Source organism: Rattus norvegicus, chromosome 16 (genome assembly GCF_036323735.1).
Source record: "Rattus norvegicus strain BN/NHsdMcwi chromosome 16, GRCr8, whole genome shotgun sequence".
NCBI classification, from domain to species: Eukaryota; Metazoa; Chordata; class Mammalia; order Rodentia; family Muridae; genus Rattus; species Rattus norvegicus.
In genome coordinates this window covers 7,592,501-7,611,257 of record NC_086034.1, presented here as the reverse complement: position 1 = coordinate 7,611,257, position 18,757 = coordinate 7,592,501, and the positions used below count along the sequence as shown (strand labels likewise).

Sequence of the window (18,757 nt, the reverse complement as noted above, 5' to 3'; positions counted from 1 at the left end):
GACCCAGTCACAAATACCTGGGATTAATCTTGATGACTCATCAAATAAAACAAAAAAGATAAGGACTTGAAAGAGAAATCTGTGAGGATGGGGAAGAGACAGGAGGCACAGGACGACAGGAGAGAGAGTAGCAGGCATGCATATGTGACACTGTAAACACCTTAACAAAAAGTAAAGCCACGCCTACAGCTGTCCCTCAGCAGTAGACATGCTAGCATGTGCAGACCTCAGGTTCCATAAGAAAGATGGGGAGGGGAGAGGAGAAAACAGAAGGAACCACACATACATCTCCCAAGTGGCATGAAGCCACACCTGGAGGTCCTGGCATCTAGTTCCAAGGAGGCACTCTGGGGAGAGGACACAGCAACCATCTGTACAAAGTCCTAGTGTCCCCGCCTGGGCCCCCCCAGCATCTTAGCAGGGGCAGACTCAGCAAGGGAGAAGCAGGAAGGTCCTGCCTGCCTGTAGCTCAAGGGGGAATCTGTGGAGCAGACATGTTTCTCTCCCGGACACCCCTCCCCAGCCCCACGGTACGAAAGGAGGACAACAGGGCTTTCTTAAGTCTTTATTCCTCTACGCTTTGGTCTCCACACCTCACTGCATCCCGTGGTGTGGCTGAGCTTCACCTGCTGTTAGGGCTGAGCTCTCTACTTCCAAGATCACAGCAGAGAGCATCTCTGAATTGACAGGTGAAGACAGTGGGGTGATCGGAACTAAGTCTGCCAGGATGGGAGCAGTGGCTGTCTAGGGACATGACCAGTAAAGCTAAAGAAACCACCAACACACACACACACACACACACACACACACACACACACACACACACACACATCCAGAAAGGTTAGCAGGGCTGGCCATCTATGTCCCATCCATGTAAGGAAGGCTATGGTCTAACAGAGACCAAAGCCTACAGTGCTACTCTTTGGTCCCAATTGCTACATGAATGTGGTTCATCTGGAGCCCCGGAGTTTCCAGATAACTTCCCCCAGCAAGATCTGAGCACACGTGGCCTCGTTCTAAAACGTCTTGCCCTCGAAGGCCTTCAGGTTGAAGGCGGTATCCAGAAACTTCCTCAGCGACACCAAGTGAGTATTCTTATTTCCAGTGGCTGGCGCGGCTGCTGGTTCCCGGCCAACATACCTGGAGGAGGAGAGTCAGCTCAGAGAAGGGCTGGTAGGGTCACAGGCGTGAAGACTGCCTGCCTGGGCGGTCCTCTACTTAGAGGCCCTTGCTGTGGGCCTACACCAAATTCAGCTACCCAGCCACAGGACACAGAAGTTGCCCACTCCGTGACCATGGAGACACAGACTTTGAAAGCAAACACACTTTGGGCTGTTTCCACGATTCTCATCCCTGCCACCATCTTCATGAAGACAAAGATGCCCACACTGAGCACCAGTGGCTGCCACCTGCTAGGCACCTCAGGGGGCTGGCCTGCACACACCGCTGTACTACTGCATTCTGGCAGAGGGGAGGCAGTAGCAAGCCTAGGGGCCAACACTAAAGGGAGGTCATCCAAGTCACACAAGAGGGTCTGAGATTTGATCCTGGTTTACTATCCTTAAAGGTCCCACTGGCAATCCCCCAACCCTGAAGTGCTAACCTGTAGACAGAGAGAGCTCAGAACCTGCAGGGGCTTGAATGCTTGCCAGAGAAGGCTGGTTCTCAGTGGCACTGCCAATACGGCAGGAAAACCTAGGCTAGCAGAGGTGGGAGGTAGACATCGAGCTCTCTAGTCCAGTACCATATGGGCCGGGAGTGGCCAAGGAGAGTCATGAAGCGTGGACTGATGTAGTCGTAATAACCCATGTTCTTATGCTCTTCCTGACACCACACCAGCTCAGCTCCTGAGTACTTCTCTGCCTCCCGCATGATCAGGTCGAAAGGGAATGGAGAGATCTGGGGAGGCAGAGATACAAAGGCACAGTCAAGGAGCGACAACATGAACGGGGCCTGCTCTGTGCTCGTCAGTCACGCACACATGCCTGAGCCCGGGGCGGGTGAGCTGACCTTGTCTATCGCTACAGAGGCAAGACCCTCGGCAAACCTGCTCCAGGCGTGTGATGGCCACTTGCTTCTCCAGGCCCTGGCTGCTGCGCTCCTTTACCAGGTCGTAGTACACCTTCCCTGTGCAGAAGATGAGCCGCTCTACGCGCTCAGGAGACTGTGCCGCGGGGCCGTCTTCTGGAATCATCCGCTGGAAGCTAGTTCCTAAAGGGTGGACCGGGCACCTCAGGGATATCAGCACCCAGAAGGGCAACGGGACTCAGAGCACCCCAACCGTCCCTGGGTCCTTCCCAGCTACTGAGCTGATTCAGGCCGGGCTGATTCCACGAGACAGCTTTTGATCCCAGAGATGGATGAAAGGGGAGATGATACCCTGCGTGGTCAAAGGGGGAGGGGAGGCAGGTCTGTGGACAAGAGCAGGCTCTGGAACACATTCAAGGTATTGGGGTGCAGGGATGGAAAGGGCCCCGAAGGACAGAGAAGGTACCGTGAGGGCCCACGATTGCACCATCCTGCTCCAGATCTGGAACCCCTCCCCCAGTTGTGCCCACATTACACATGGCACCCGTCCCCATGTGCCAAACTGAGTGGTTGGGAGGCCACTGACACTCCTCCCTAGACCCATAGCAGAGCCTCGATCTCCCAGTCCTGGCCATTTCCCCTTCCTGAAGTCAGCGTGCTCTAAAACTCCTCAGAGAGCTGTTGTGATGTCCCTGTGTCACCACCCCTCCCAGGGTACCGAAACACAGAGGGCAGCTGCTGACAGCAGTAGGACAGAGCTACCAGTCTCCCAGGGGGCCAGTCGCACTGGGATCTGACCGTCCACTACAGCTGCCTTCCCACAACAGACACACAAGCAAAAACAACGTAGAAAAAAAAAAAAAAAACAAACCACACAACAATAAACTCAAGTGTCCATGCTGCTGAGGCCCTGACTAGCTAAATACAGTCTCTACTCAGGACTCAGCCAAGCCAGATCTGCCGTTGGCCACAGGCTTCATTCTTGTGCCGCCCTGACCGGGTCACCCTCCAAGGCTTCATGCGCCTTCCTGGCCCTGTTTCCTGGAGGGACGCACAGGTTCCCCGTGATGCCTATTTGGTCCATGAGTGAAACTATAGGTAGAAAATGAGTGTGTGACACTCAGAATTCAGCAAACAGGGCACTGCTCTGCCTCCCATTACTGACAGGTAAGAGAGCCCGCCAACTCCCCGGACCCTGGAGCTTATTCCAAGTGATCTGATCTAGCCAAGGTGACAATCTCCCAATGCTGTCACAGGTGAGGACCGGGACAGGAGCTGCTGTGGGGGGACAATGAGGACAGAGACTGAGAAGACAAAAGGAGCTCCAGGGGCAGAGTCCACACATCAGCCACTAGACCACGCAGGTCACCACCCCAGTGAAGGAGACCCGCCCGGCCCAGATCAGACACATACCGGACACCATCTGGTCAAAGCTGGACTTGGCATCAGGGTGCCTCAGCAGAGACTTGGGTGTGAAGACGATGAGCTGGAAGGCAAAAAGCCAGCCGCCAGGAGCTCCATCTATGGGTCCCCACATCCAACCCTTGCACCGTCACGGTGCTGGAAGGCTAGGGCGGCTCACAGGCTTGCGGAAGGGCAGCAGGACCTGCCGGCGCAGCACGTGGAAGTAGCTAGCCGGTGTAGAGCAGTTCACCACGATCCAGTTGCAGTCATAGAGCTGGCTCACCTCGAAGTCCTCGGTGAACACCTGCAGCGAACAGCCGGTGGGTGGCTAGGAGCGGCACCCCACGCCTGGTCTCCGCTCCCCGCCTGGGGACAGCAGCCAGCACTCACAGGGTAGGCGTCTGAGTCGTCGTTGCTCATTTGCAGGAACCTCTCTGGCCTCGCTGAGGAGTGCTCTGGACCCTGAAAGCACGCGTGACCCAGACTGAGTCTGCAGAAACCTCAGGCTGGCTGTGTCCAGATGGCTTCGAGACAACCCTGTCTGTGCCCGTTCCCACCTCGCCCACGAGTCTGGATCACAAGTCCCGAGGGCCTGAAAGGCATTTCAAGGCATCCAGGGTGACCCTGCCCTCCTGTGGTAGGCCTGCGAGGGCCTCCAGCCCTCACCATGCCCTCCATGCCGTGGGGCAGCAGAAGTACGATGCCATTGTGCCGCACCCACTTGGCCTGGCCGGTGCTGATGAACTGGTCAATGATACACTGGGCTGTGTTGTGGAAATCACCAAACTGAGCTTCCCAGAGGACCAGGGCGTTGGGGCTGGCCATGGCATAGCCCAGCTCAAAGCCTAAGCAAAGGACATCAAGACAAGACAGAGCTCAGTGCAATGTCACCAAGCAGCAGTGGTTCCAGTTAAATCCAGCCTTTCCTCAGTATATGCTACCAGTCCCGACTGGACCTTCCCAATACGCCAGAAAGGGGCAGGAGCTCCCTGGGCCTCAGAGGCCAGGATGTGCGTTCCTGGATGTGGAAGCTTTTCCTACACTATATGTAGCCATGTACATCTGTATGTGGCCCTTGGGGACACCACATAGACCATCAGCCAAAAAGACCCCTGAAAACCGTGCGAAGCTCCTGGGAAAGGCCCAAGCCCACAGGCAACTCCCACAGGTGGGGCTGAAGCCCCAGAAGTAAAAGGGCAAGAGTGCTGGCTTCAGGTAAGCCAAGGGGAGGCACAGGTGAACCCCAGCACTGGGCTCCTGGGGTGGAGGATAGAGAAGGTGGCTTGAGACCATGTGTTCATGGCTTCTGCTAGGTGGTCCATAGCTACAAACTGCTATGGACTCTCCTGGGCTTTTGCATGGACACTCTGTGCCTTGCATCTGGGGGAAGAGTTTAGGTATCATACAGAAAATAAAGCAAGCTGGGTGTGGCAGTGCACACCTTTAGTCCCCACACTCGGGAGGCAGAGGCTGGTGGCCCTGTGTCAATTTTAGGTCAGCCTGATCTACGAGTTCCAGGGCAGTCAGAGCTGTTACACAGAGAAACAAACCCCAACAGAGATGGCAAACAGAAAGAAAACAAGCAAATATCCCCTTTCCCCAGCTGAGATGCCTGTTGGCCCATGTGGGACATGACTTCATTTCCCAGATGTCTCTGGAAAGAAATGGTGCCACCACATTTCCTCAGGGCCATCCGAGTATCTCTGTCCTCCTTCCCACTCTCCGAGATTGCCCTCCCAGACGCTGAGGCACGCCAGTGAGCCGCCCACCCACCTAGAACTCCATACTCTGAGAGGGAGCTATTGCACACAGTGTAGGGGGCCTGGTCAGGCCACAGGTGATTCATTGGGACACACGTCCTCCGGTCAACGTCCTGGTCGTGAAGAACATGGTGCCGGTGGCTGCGGAGAGAATTCAGGAGAGGGACAGAGCAAGGAGGCTGTCACAGGGCAGCAGCAGGTAGGTAGGTCTCGTTATGTCCAGAAGCGCCTATCAGGCCCTATGAAACGGCCACACCAAGGTTACGCAGCATCATGTTCCTTTCCCACAGTGTCTTACCAGCCCTGCTCCCTGACTGCCGGCCACCCACACAGACCTGCCTTGCCAGCATCCCAGAAGCAGGGTGCCTCCTAAGACCCCAGCAGGCCACATCTTCAAGGTAGTATCTCTTACATGTCCTACCATCCCAACCACCACACCCACTTGGAGGAGTTGGGCAGCACTGTGAAAACCCCGAGATTAAGAGTAAGGGGGCCACGGGTTGAAGCCCAAGCCCAGCAAAGACTGGCATGCAGTTCAGGATGCAACCGGTGGCTGCCTGGATCCCAAGCTTTAGTCAGGCTGGCAGAAATGAGCCAGGAATGGAAAAATGGCTTGTGGGCCTGGAGGCCAATGAACATGACACTGAGCCAAGACTCTGAATACTGAGGGCCCCAACCTAGAAGAATTATGAGTCCTCACTCAGATCCCAAAACTCAAGCAGCAAGGGGGAACTCCGGCTGACACAGTCACCAATTATAGAAATAAAGGCTCCTGAGGGCCACAAGTGACTACCAGCTTAGAACAACCAGTCAGCTCGGCATATGAGGGTCAGGGAAGGCACCCGTCTCAAAACTTGGCCCTGGCTATGGATTTAGCCAAACAAATGCCCCGCTCCCCCAGGGAGTTCTGAGAGAGGGGGATTGGAGAGCCAGGTCTATTTCAAATCTGTAAGGCTAACCCCGGGATGCCTGTGTTTTGCTGAGTTATGAGATCCATGGACTCAATGAAGACAAGACCAGCACTCAGGGGACCAGGGCCCAGCCTGTCTCAGCCTCACCTGAATGTGCCCCTCTCCACATCCTGGCCACTGAGCCGCACATGGATGCCCTCCTTCAGCAGTGAACCAAAGGCCATGTACTCTGCCAAGGCCCAGTCCACTGTGCGCTTCTTGGTCATGTCTGCACGGCCACGCAGGATGCGAGAGAGACCTGGGGGCGGGGGGTGAGGAACACGGTTCAGCCTCGGGCCTGGATAGCTGACACACCAGAGCCTTGGGCTGTGTGCTCAGTGAGAAGGCAAAGTCCGTGGGTGGTCCCCTCAGACTCTCCTGCCTAACCTATAGCCATACCAGGGCTGATCTGAGCTTCCTCTCCAAAGGAGGAGGTGGTAATATACTCGGTCAGAATTCCCTCTGACACTCCCATGGAGGTCTGTCCCTCCCTCCAGAAGAGGAGACTAAGCTAACAGATACCACACACCCAGCAAGACCCCTGCACTGTGTCCAGAATGCAGCTCTCGGCATGGGTGCCATCAGTGGGCACCTCGTGCATACTGTGAGAGCTGCCTAGAAGCTACCTAGAGGAGACAGACATCTTACTATAAGCTTCCCTGTTCCCCTAAACGGCCCAGGGGTAACCTGGAGGCTGCCTTTGGCAGATTCAAGACAGCAATCCAAGGCGTCACCCTGGCACCAGCTGGAATGTGGTGTGCATGACGCCCACCTCCTCATGTCACTGGGAGCAGAGCTGGTGGCATGGGGAGGAGCCATACGAGGCTTTGAGAGCCAAACCAGGAAACCAAGAGGCTAAGCGGGGACATGAAACGGTCTCTGTTCTCCCTGATATCGCATCAAGTCTCCCCGAGGGACACAGTGTCAGCTCTGAAGGTAACTTTGTTGGAGCCTGCACGGCAGCCTTACCTGTGTGGATCTTAAAGTCCTCCAGGGGCACAGAGCTGGCCACATTGCCAATGTGGCTCAGCGTGTCCTCAGGGATGCCCGTCGTAGGGTATGTCATGCTCTTGGGCTCCCCATCCACATTGAAGAAGCCTGAGGGGACAGACTCCATTCATACTCTGGTGGTGAGGTGAGGGGACTTTGACACCCCTGGTTAGTTTTCTGTCCGGGGATAGGAAGGCTGCAATTCCTTACCTCCAGGGACATCAGTCCTCCTTGGGATCTGCCACAGATAAAGAGCCTCGGCCATAGCTCCTACGCCTGCCCTAATACTCCAAACCCTGAGGTCATAGCTGGCCCAGCTTGGACCCCTTAGTAGACACCCCCAGTACCATCCGCCCCAGTACAACCCACCCCATCCCTGCAAGGCACAGGTGGCCACACTTGCTCTAATGCCACCTCCTCCACCTGCAGGGACCACTCACACCTGTGCAGGCCTCAGCTTCTAGGTCTGCAGCAGCTGCTCTCCAGAGCCGCAGTCCTTTTCCTCCACCAGCGCTCAGAGGAGGCTCAAGGGCATCCCTGACTCACGGGCCACACTCACCAGGCCAGGGCGAGTCCAGCCAGTGCTTTATATGCAGAATCTTTTTATCCTTGGACCTGCCGTAGGCCTCCTCACAGATGCGGTCATATTTGGCAATTTCTTCCTGTAATTGAGAGGAAGGTGTGGACGGACAGTCATACATTAGGCATCCAAGAGGGTCAGTCAGTCCAGGCTCAAAAGCCCTGATCTCCGTCACCAGGTTCTAGAACTCTATTTCTTGGTTCATTGAGATGCCATGGTCAGAGGCCTAGGGATAGAGTTCAGAGTGGTCCTGGACAGATACTGCAAAGCCTGAAGAGCCCGGGTGTGCTGTGGAAGGAGATCCAGGGAGACAGAGGAGAGACTCACACCTTGCTTTCAGAGCTTCTACCATAAAGGCAGAAGGACTAACATGTTTATAACCATTTTAGGCATGATCCCACTGCAAGAATACCATTTGGAGAATCCTTACGGGACATCCCTACAGAAAGATCCGTTTCCTGCCTGAAACTTGGCTTATTGTAGGTCACAATGCGCACCCAGGAGCACCCATGCCCTAAATTCCTGAGACTATTAAACCCAGAGACTTTTGGAGACAAGGAACGACGTCAGCTACGCCTTTAAACCTTCGATGTCTAGCACTGGGCTGACGGCATCTGCAGTCATCCCGTGTTCCCATTTTGTCCACCTGAGGTTTATGCCCACAAGTCCCACCCACCTACCTCAAACTCCTGCAGGGTGACTGTACCCTCGGCGATGAGCTTGTCTGCGTACTTCTTCAGCACGGGTACCTGCTTGTGGATCTGCTTGTACATGAGCGGCTGCGTGAACATGGGCTCGTCCATCTCATTGTGGCCACGCCGGCGGTAACAGACCTGCACGGGCAGCCAGGGGTTCAGTCCCTACTACAGGCTGTGAGCACAGTGCACATGCAGGCCAGGGTCTGATCTGAAGCATTGCAGAGGGCCTGCTCTCACCTGTCCCTGAATGAATGTTCCATGCCTAGGCCTTCGCACAGACTGTTGGTTCTTGGTAACACCAACCCTCAGTCTAAAAGTATTTCTGGCCCTTGTGCTGAAGCTGTGACTGAAGCCTTAACCACACAGGAACACCCTCAAATATACCAAGCTTGATCAGCACAGCAGAAAAGAGCTCCCATCGCTGCTCTAGCCCCAATACCTCAAAATCGCCTGGTTTGTTTGCTACTGGCAAGGACGGGCTACTAAGCCTGCTCTGGTGCTAGCACCCTCAAACATACCCAATTTTCTTAGCAGGTCAGGAATGGGCTACTCACTGCATCCTGGCCCCAGCACCCCCAAACACACTCATCATAGCAGGAACAAGCCATCTACTCCACCCCTGCCTGGGCCTCAGTCAGGACCCCAGACCCACCAGGTCTACAACAACATCTTTGTTGAAGGTGTTCCTCCACTCGGCGGCCACACTGCACACATAGATCACGGCTTCTGGGTCATCCGCGTTCACGTGGAAGATGGGCGCATTAACCACCCGCGCCACATCCGTGGGGTAAGGTGAGGAGCGAGCCATTCGGGGATCTGTAGTAAAGCCAATCTGCAAGGGCAGAAGACAGACGTACCCCTCTGTGTACTCTCTTTTGAGACAGGATTTCATTACGTCTGGACTCCATCCTGGGATCTAGAGTAGTTGCAACTACAGGCATACACTGCTGTACCCAGAATTCCCGCTCACTTTGAGCTAGACATACGGTGACAGGCAAATCAGGGAGCTGGGGAGTGAGGGAAATCAGGGTACCTAGGACATACAGGACATGAAGGGGTAACGGTCAACACGTCCTTGACCAGCTATGACAGCAGCTGCTATGGGATGGCAGTGGCCGCAGTGAGGAGGCTGGCCCACTTTTCTCCCAGCGCCTGTGCTGCACAGGTACACGGGCCTGGAGGATCGGATCCACCAGAGGGACCGCAGAGCTTTTGACCAGATGTGCCCAGCATCACTGACCTCATCTATAAGGAAGTCTCATTAAAGTCCTGCCCCCCAGCAAAACCCAAGGGAGATTAAATGCTGCTGCCAATGAGGCGGAGGACACAGGGTTTCTAGTCGTAGGAGACAGCTGCCCGGAGGGAGAACACGGCTACCAGCTAAGACCAGTGTGCTCAGGAGAGCTCAAGGTCACCTAGAGCCATGCTGCCAGCCACTGTGCTGTCCTCTGTGCTGCTACACATGGGGGTCTCTAGGTGTCTGTGAGAAGTTTTTCAGGACCCCAGTCCTACAGAATTTGCATAGAATCTACATCTGTCTCTACACCTTTAATCATATACACAATGTAAACCATATGTAAACAGTCACTATATTATAAACTTTAGAGAACAAAAAAATAAAAGCCTGTTCGTGTTCTATACAGGTTAGTGTCTTTGGGTTTTTTTTTCCTGAATACTTTCGTATGTGTGATGTTGTGGTTCAAACCCAAGGTTCATATACGCTAAGCAGGCATTCTCCCTGGATTTTCTGAGACGATCTCACCCCACAGCTCGCACTGTCCATGAACGTTCTGTGAAGGACCAGCTGGAATGGCAGGACCCACACACCTGGTCTGAATATTTTGGATCCATGGTCAATTGAGTCTATGGGCGTGTAACCTCCAGTAGTTACAAAACTGTCTACAAATGCATATAGATGTGCATAGAGTACATGTATGTCATATATCTACCGATTTCTCATTCTAGGACACAAGGCTCCCTGCCTGGGGTTCCGTGCTGGGCTAAGGATCGGGTTCGTTACCCGCAGTCACGTGTGTTGGGAAGCGGTGGGGCAGTGGTGTGAACACCACGGCCGCCTCACACTTCCCACCAACCCACAGCCTGGACTTCATGCATGCAGCCTAGCATGGAGCCGACATCCTTACCTGGTTATTGACCACGACATGCACGGTGCCGTTGGTGGTATAGGAAGGCAGGTCGCTGAGATGGAAGGTCTCATAGACGACCCCCTGGCCGGCAAAGGCGGCATCCCCATGGACCAGGATGGACATGACCTGGATGGCAGGGCATAAACCAACAGGATTCTGTACCCTACGAAGCCCACCATCTCCTCTTCCAAATCCTCAGGGTCTCAGAGCCCCGTTCAGCCCAGAGGCTGATTTCTAGGTGCCATTCTATGGACGCAGAGAAACTCACCTTCCTACCCTGAGCATCCCCACGGTAGAACTGCTCTGCCTTCGTCTTCCCCTGAACCACAGGGTCCACAGCTTCCAGGTGGGAAGGGTTGGCCACCAGCGACAGTGTGATGTTTCTGTTGGTGACACGGTTGATCCTCTCATGGTACATGCCCAGATGGTATTTGACGTCACCAGAGCCCTGAGGGTAAGGGTGGGATAGGATGAACCTGCCACACCTCCAGTGTGGGACGCAGGGCAGCTCATGACCATGCCAGGCCGACTTGCCAGGCTTCTTAGATCGTACCAGAGCTCAATGGCTACCTTACTCCTCACATCAATGAAACCAAAGACGTGTTAGAGGACATTTTAGGACCCAGGAGTGGAGAATGCGTACTTTCTAAACAATATATAAAGTGCCTATGTGGTAAGATATCGAAGGCAGGACAAATCTTCCATTAGCAAGGGGAAGGAAATCCAGGCACAGTACCCAGGGGGGAAAACAAGCTGGTCTGCCAAACACAGGGCAAGAGATAATTGCTCTCCATATGCAAAGTGGCTTTGCAAATGAGTAAAGTCAAATGCCAAGGTCCCAAGGAAATGAGCAAAAGGGGATTCTTCAGAACAAGAACCACAGAGGTTCAAAATAGTTGATTTGTTTCAAAATAGGATGCTAGACTTAAATCATTTTGCATCCATCCAATTGGCAAAGGAAAACCCAACAGAGAGACAGCTGTGGGCCGGCAGGGCCGCACGTGGAGTGGGTGGGCCCAGGGGAGGCTCCACAGTGTCTGCCCCTGCGCCTCTCAGGCCCCTGCGCCTCTCAGGCCTAACAGCTACAGTCATGAGCTCGCTTGCTAGGACTGGAGTGCTCACTACAGGAGGCAGAGTCCTGACACACAGCACCGCAGCTGCGAGAAGCCAACAAAGCAAGCTCCTTACGTGCTGGCACGGAACAGAGGCGACTTGGTGAGTGAAATCGCCAGATACCTACAGTGCCCCGAGCTGTTTTCATGGCTCCTGGACAAAGATATGTGTCTGCAGGGAACACCTCCCCACAAACGCAGGCACACATACACCAACACACCACAGGGATGAAGTATCACGGAGAAACTGTTTTCTTTTCCAAATCATATTTTTTTTCCTTTCAAAAATACTTACAATTTTTAAATCTTACAAAAAAGAAAGAAAGAAAAAGAGGGAGAAAGAAAGAAAAGAAAAGAAATGAAAGAAAAAAGTGCTACTCAGACAAAAACTTCATTTTTTTCCCCTGAATCCTCTCTTCATTCCTCACACCATCCTGGGCAGGGTCCTCTGTGACTGTTCTACTGAGGAGCGAACAGAGGCTTACAGGTGAGAAGGCGGCTGAGCGACAGGAACAGGAAGCTGGAAGACCCTGCGGGGGGAAGCCAGCCATGTGGGCACGAGGCCTGCTCTAGCTCCATGTGTCAGGTGCTCCTGGACCAGTTTCTTTAACCATCTAAACACCTGTGCTGGGTGTAAGGGTTTCAGAGACAACATTCTCCTCCCTCTCAGAAGAAAACAATTGAACATGTAGACATGGATGAACACATGGGGTGACACACAAATACCCAGATGTAGAAGTAGACACAGACACAGACAGACACAGATACAGACACACACTGACACAGACAATATATACACAACTCACAACACAGATACGTAACACACACACACAGGCAGGCACACAGACACAGACATAACACACACAGACACAACACACACAGACACACATATAAGGACACACAGACTCACACACAGACATATACACACAGACACAGATACAGACACACACTGACACAGACAATATATACACAACTCACAACACAGATACGTAACACACATACACATACCACACACACAGACATAAAACACACAGACACAACACACACACAAGGACACACAGAGATACAGACACACACACATAACACACATACCCCCCTACACACAGACACAACACATACAGACACACACACACGGACACACAGACAGAGACAGACACATACACGGACACACAGACAGAGACAGACACACACACACACAAACACACACAGGCAGACAGACACACAGGAACAGGCACAGACACAGACACACACACACACACACACACACGGGGCCAGAGAAGAAACAAAGCAGGGAGACAGAGGAGTGGGAAGCACAGACCCAGTGCCCAGGTAAGGATGGTGACTTGAGTGGAGCCAAGGAGAGAAGGCAGGCAGGATAGCCGAGGGCTTGGCATGGCTAAGAGCCTCAGTGGCATGCAAGCCGCAGGGTGAAAACAAGAAAGTAAGTTTCGTGGGCCATGGACCACCCATCAGTCCACCCACGCCTCTCTGGAGCCAGCAATTCATTGAAGGCTGATAAAAGGACTGTGGACACAAAGGCTCAGCGACAAAATCTCAAGGGAGAAACTTCAGGGAAGCCCCTGCCCCCTTCTGGGCCTCAATTTCACCAGCTGGCAATGCTAAGGTTGGCCTGGAGGATCCATTACAGCTCCTACTTCCCAAAGCCTTAGGGACTTGATGCATCCCAGCCCCTGGGACTCTTTCCACGTCTGTCAGCCTTGCAGTTCAAGTCCCAAACTCTCCCAGCCCACCTCCCAGACACCAGCCCTCTGGGGTTACCTCAGGAACAGTATGACACCCACCTCCCAGACACCAGCCCTCTCGGGGTACCCCAGGAACATCAGCTGTCTTCAGGTACCCCAGGAGCACCAGCCGTCTTGGGGTACCCCAGGAACAGTATGACACCCACCTCGTCTGCTGCTTCCAGTTTGGGATCAAACTGACAGAAGATCTGTTCCAGGTCCTTGCGGATCACATTAGCCAGCACATTCAGCCTGCCCCTGAGGACCAGAATGTCCAGGGCTGTCACCTGGCACCATCGTCACCTTCCTACACTGGCCAAGTACAGCCATTCTCCCTACCTGCCACAGAACCTATCAGAACCCTTCCTCCAGGGACCCAAGGAAGGCCCAATCCTCCAATCCTACCTCAAGAAACCAAGCCCTGGGGCAGTCCCAGTTTGCCAACTTCCTTCAGGCAGACTCCCTGCTCATCAATGACTTAGAAAGACCCAACCCATTGCATAGGCACCTCCCACACACTGAATCTAGTATGCTAAGTCTCTCGTGCCTCTCCAGCCCAGCCAGCAGCAGCTTCGAGCAGGGTGGGGCAAAGGGGACTCAGATGGGGAGAATACGGAAGAATTGGCAGTCACAAACCAGATTCTTCAGCCCAGCCTGAACTCGCTAGTCAAGGTACTTACTGCAGGGTGGGCACAAGCCTGATAGAACACATAAGTGACTCCAACATTCCCTTCAGAGCCCATTGGCTTCAGGGTGACAGTGACCTCCTGATTCTCAGCTCCACACAGGAAGGGAGAGCCTCCTCCTCGTCAGTTCTCCACAGACACAGCAAAGAACATTCCTCAGCTGCTCTGTACAAAGCCCTTCACAGCCTGAGGCTACCATTCATGCCACGGAAGCCTGAACCAGTCCACAAGGGCCCCTCTGACCAGAGAGCCCTCCAGGCAAATGCTCACCCAGCAGATGTCTGACCCATCTCTGTCTTCCAGGTGCCACCTTCTCCTGTCATTCTAATAGCCCAAGGCATGAAGCCATGCATTCTATGCCACCATGGCTACGGGGACAGCTCTGCCTAACCTCCTACCAGACACTGGGCATTACCAGACCCCTCAAAGGACCACGACAGACAAACCTCAGACTCCGCAAAGGCCACTAAGGCAGAAACTATCCACCCCCTACATCTATAGCCCCCTAGACATCACAGCCCTGTGCTAGCCCAACCACAACCAGCTTTCTAGAGCACAACAGAGCTCTGTCCCACAGACTGCTGGCAAATGAAAATTCCAAGTCTTCATCAAGTGAAACACAGTCACCTTAAGCTGGGAAACAGACTGTTCACCCATCTCTACAGACCTATGTCCAAAGGAGCCAACTCAGGTCATTTACTCAACTCATCCCCTAAGCGCACACACACCCTTGACTTCTTATCTACAGGATTCGAACACATGTCCCACAGTCTGAGGTCCTGCCCGTCCTGGAGAAAGCAGCAACATGACCAGAGAATCTGATGGGGCCTTGGCTGCATGTGGCTTTGGCTAAGTAAAGAACAGGCCAGACCAGCGGCCCTGAGAACCTATCAAGTTCCTTGCTTTATTGCCTCAAATCCCACCAATGCCCCTCACCCTGACTGCCGCCTCCTTTTTCCCTCAAAGCAAGCACGCTGGCGAGGTCAATCAGTGGTCCTACCTGTGTGGCATCCCCAGGATGACGTTTTCAACCCCCATCTCACTAGATTTGTCGATAATGGTCTTGAGAGCAGGGATCATGACCTCACAGCCTTCCAGGCCAAACCGCTTCTCTGAAGACCACTTCCTGGCCAAAAAGTCTTCAAACCTGTTTGGGGAGAGGGTAAGGGGAAAGAAGAGGTAGAAAGGGACGAGGTTGGGGTTCCTGGGGGATTTTCACAAGCACTGGGAGCTAAATGACTAGGACACAGGAAGGGCAAAATCACCTCCCTCCTGTATAGTCCAGGACCCAGCCTGGATACTGCGTCACTCACCCAACGAAAAGCACAAGGCAGGGCACCTTGGGGGTCTTCCCAAAACCTTAGCTGCCACCCATTCCCCGATACCACTCTCTCCTCTTCATCATCAAACTTCCCTAAGAAGTCACCCTTCAGTGTTCCTGCCCCACCACCGTCCTGCAAGCCTCAAATACCTCTATCCGGCCAATACCTAAGTTGTGCCTACACCCACTGCTCAGAAAGTCACTCAGCATCCAGGTGCTCCTCCAGGCCCCCACAGCTCCTCTCCTCCAAGGCATCAACAGGGAATAATGCACTGCCCCTGCCAGGGGTGCTGTCACCCCCACTCTACTCCCCACCCCCATGCTGGGGACAGCATTCTGTCATGTCATTCCTACAGCCACAGGCTGTCACTTCTGCCTGTGCTCGTGTGACCTCCGCTGCCGTGTTTCTCGAAGCCCCATCCCTGCCTACCTATGTGGCTCTGATGATCAAATCAACTGAGCATATGACCCCAAGGTTTGCCTAAGGCCTTCTGCAGGCCTCCGGCAGTGGGAGCAAGTCAGCCTGCCTTCCCTTGCTAGGCCCTGCCAGTTTCCCTGCCATGGACACCAAGCATGGCCCTCCGGCCACACAGACTGTCCATCAGGTAGTGCTGACCTCATGGAGCGCACCAGCCTGGCCAGCAGGGTCCGCTTCTCCTCGATGGAAAACTTCATCACACCAGGAGTTTCAAATTTCTGTCTGATCCACTGGCACTGCTCCACATCGTTAATAAACATGAACTCCAGGCCAATATGCTGGCAGTAGGTGCTCTAAGGGGGACAGGGGGAAAGTCTATGAGGTACAGGCAAGAGGGGTGATGGCTCCAGAGTCCGAGACTAAAAAGGAAGTACCCTCCCTCCATCTATCCCTCTGCACATGCTCAAGAGCTCTAGAACTAAGCCAGACGCGCCTTCCTGAGCCCACCTACCTCCAGGCGCCGTATGATCTCTCGAAGAGAGAGTGTGTTCTCCGAGCCACCAATGAAAGTAGTGGTGGGCAGCCGGAACTCCTTGTCCAGATCAGCCTCCTGCAGGTCATAGAAGGCTGGAAAGGAGCCCAAGGCAGTAGAGAAAGAAAGGCTGAGGTTGGGCTCGGGGGACGGAGAGCACCTCAGCAGAACCCACTGCATCCACCCTGAGGCCTGTCTGGAAGCCCTGAGCAAGCATCGGTGGAGGGAGGGAGGGAAGGACCTGCCATGAGTGGGTCTGGACAAGTGGTAAGCCCTAGTGCAGGAGGGACCCTGTATAGTGAGTAGAAAATGGACCCGGGAGCAAGAGTCCCACAGACAGAGAGATGCTGGCTCCTGCTAGGCTCCAGGCCCAAGCAAGCTCCTTGTTGGGCCACAGACACCAGCTGGCATGGCACTGCCAGGTGACAGGGAAGGATCCCGCCTCTTACCCAATTTATCAATGGTTGTGATCAAGTCCGAGGGCACAAAGGAGTCCAGGTCTGCATCCAGGATGCCCAGGGGGTCCAGCTGGGCCACATGGTGGCCTCGGATCTAGGGAAAGGAAGAACGATAAGGCTGGGTGGATATTTATTCCATGTGAAGCTCAGAGTTCTGACTTGTCACACCTCCTACTGTGCTGTCACCCACAGTGAATCCCTGATGGCAGATGGTGGGAGCCTCAGTTCAAACGTGCAATACGAGGCTGGCAGACATTAGCAAAGACCCACATGTGAAGCTACATGCTGTACACCACCAGTGTGAATTTCCAAAGCATCTGACTGTGGACAAGGAAAATACACACAAAACTGAGGAAAAGCCCCACCTGCTACTATGGAACCATTTCCACGGTCTCCTACGTACGCACTTGTGCATTAACAGACACGACAGTAATAAAAGCAGTGATAAAGAGAAGATTTAAAAGATCGGGCAGAGGGCTTCAGAAATTAATGCATAGAGGCATGACAAGAAATCATAAACTAAAAATAAACCATGAAGAAAAAGTCATATAAAAGTTACTGTGCATAGAGATGGGGCGGTGTAGGAATTGTAGAAATTGGATCGAAGGTATAAGATTTCAAAGACTTTTAAAGAATATCTTATTTTGGGGGCTGGAGAGATGGCTCAGCGGTTAAGAGCACTGACTGCTCTTCCAGAGGTCCTGAGTTCAAATCCCAGCAACCACATGGTGGCTCACAACCATCTGTAATGAGATCTGATGCCCTCTTCTGGTGTGTCTGAAGACAGCTACAGTGTACTTATAGACAATAAATAAATCTAAAAAAAAAAAAAAAAAGAATATCTTATTTTGAAGATTTGACTTTGGGACCCTGTAAACATTTTAATTATAAAACTAAATCAGGATTTGACACTAATAGTAAGATGTGACAAACAGTAATAAACCCCAGCAGGATCGCTAAGCAGAGAAGGATGAGTCCATTTGGCCAGCGGAATATTCCCTAAAGGGGAAATTCATGAACTTTCCTATTGCCAGTCAGTAGCTACAGCAGGGAATTGTTATTCTCAGCCTGTTGCGTGTGGGCTATGGAAACATCACCTAAGCCGCTGCATGGCATCTCTGAGAACATCCATTGTTGGCATCTTTGAAACGAGAAGGTGTCATCAGATGCATGGGGTCAAACCCTTAGCCCTGCATTTGAAGTGCGTAGCTGTATTAAAATAAATCCATAATGCATGCTATCGTTCTAAAAGGCAGCTTCCAGCTCTGATGGCTGCCACTGTCTAGACTGATGGAGAGCATTCTCAGAACTCCCAGGAAGCCTGGTTCTGGAACGGGGAAAATATAAGACTATTCTAGTTACTTTTCTGTTGCTGTAATAAAACACTGACCAAAACCAATTTGGGGAGGAAATGACTATTTAGCTTACAGACCCATGATGAAGGCAAGGGAAGCCAGGAATTCAAGGCAAGAACCTGGAGGCAGGAACTGAAGCAGAGACCGCAGAAAGGATCAAAGGACAGGAGGCTTGATCACGGCTTAGCCCTGCTCAGCTACCCTTCCTGTACAACCCAGACCCACTGCCCACTGTAGGCTGGGCCCTCGTGTATCAATTAGCAATTAAGAAAATGCCAGGGTGCTGATGTGGGAGTAGGTGGGAGGGAGAAGGAGCATCCACACAGAAGGGGGCGGGGGGAAGTATGACATTTGAAATGTAAATATATAAAGTATTCAATTTAAAAAAGAGAAAAAAATGCTCTGTAGACTTGTCCACAGGCCAATCTGATCAAGCCAATGCCTCAGCTGGAATTCTCTCTTCCCAGCCCTGTCAGGTTGACAAGTGAAGCTGACTATGACCAAGATTGACTTGGAGCATAGTAGACCAGAGAGCACAGGGGTGCTGATCACTGCCAGGGCTGGGAATAAAGACCC

The 18,757-nt window shown here is 53.1% G+C and overlaps 1 protein-coding gene across 2 annotated transcripts in view; it reads right to left on the bottom strand.

Annotated features, from left to right (window-relative positions):
* Positions 1-552: 552 nt before the first annotated feature.
* Positions 553-18,757, bottom strand: part of Ogdhl (oxoglutarate dehydrogenase L) — a 26,040-nt gene continuing 7,835 nt past the window's right edge. For both annotated transcript variants that reach the window (NM_001395109.1, XM_039094270.2), the window contains exons 5-24: positions 16,818-16,920; positions 16,348-16,463; positions 16,035-16,189; positions 15,098-15,244; positions 13,579-13,669; positions 10,826-11,005; positions 10,555-10,683; positions 9,063-9,242; positions 8,393-8,545; positions 7,692-7,794; positions 7,112-7,240; positions 6,251-6,401; positions 5,206-5,333; positions 4,099-4,277; positions 3,823-3,894; positions 3,611-3,736; positions 3,442-3,514; positions 2,048-2,211; positions 1,745-1,899; positions 553-1,140 (exon numbers count right to left, since the gene is read on the bottom strand). In NM_001395109.1, the coding sequence (NP_001382038.1) occupies positions 1,017-1,140; positions 1,745-1,899; positions 2,048-2,211; positions 3,442-3,514; positions 3,611-3,736; positions 3,823-3,894; positions 4,099-4,277; positions 5,206-5,333; positions 6,251-6,401; positions 7,112-7,240; positions 7,692-7,794; positions 8,393-8,545; positions 9,063-9,242; positions 10,555-10,683; positions 10,826-11,005; positions 13,579-13,669; positions 15,098-15,244; positions 16,035-16,189; positions 16,348-16,463; positions 16,818-16,920 (2,658 nt within the window). In that variant the 3' untranslated portion in view covers positions 553-1,016. The remainder of the gene's footprint in view (positions 1,141-1,744; positions 1,900-2,047; positions 2,212-3,441; positions 3,515-3,610; positions 3,737-3,822; positions 3,895-4,098; positions 4,278-5,205; positions 5,334-6,250; positions 6,402-7,111; positions 7,241-7,691; positions 7,795-8,392; positions 8,546-9,062; positions 9,243-10,554; positions 10,684-10,825; positions 11,006-13,578; positions 13,670-15,097; positions 15,245-16,034; positions 16,190-16,347; positions 16,464-16,817; positions 16,921-18,757) is intronic.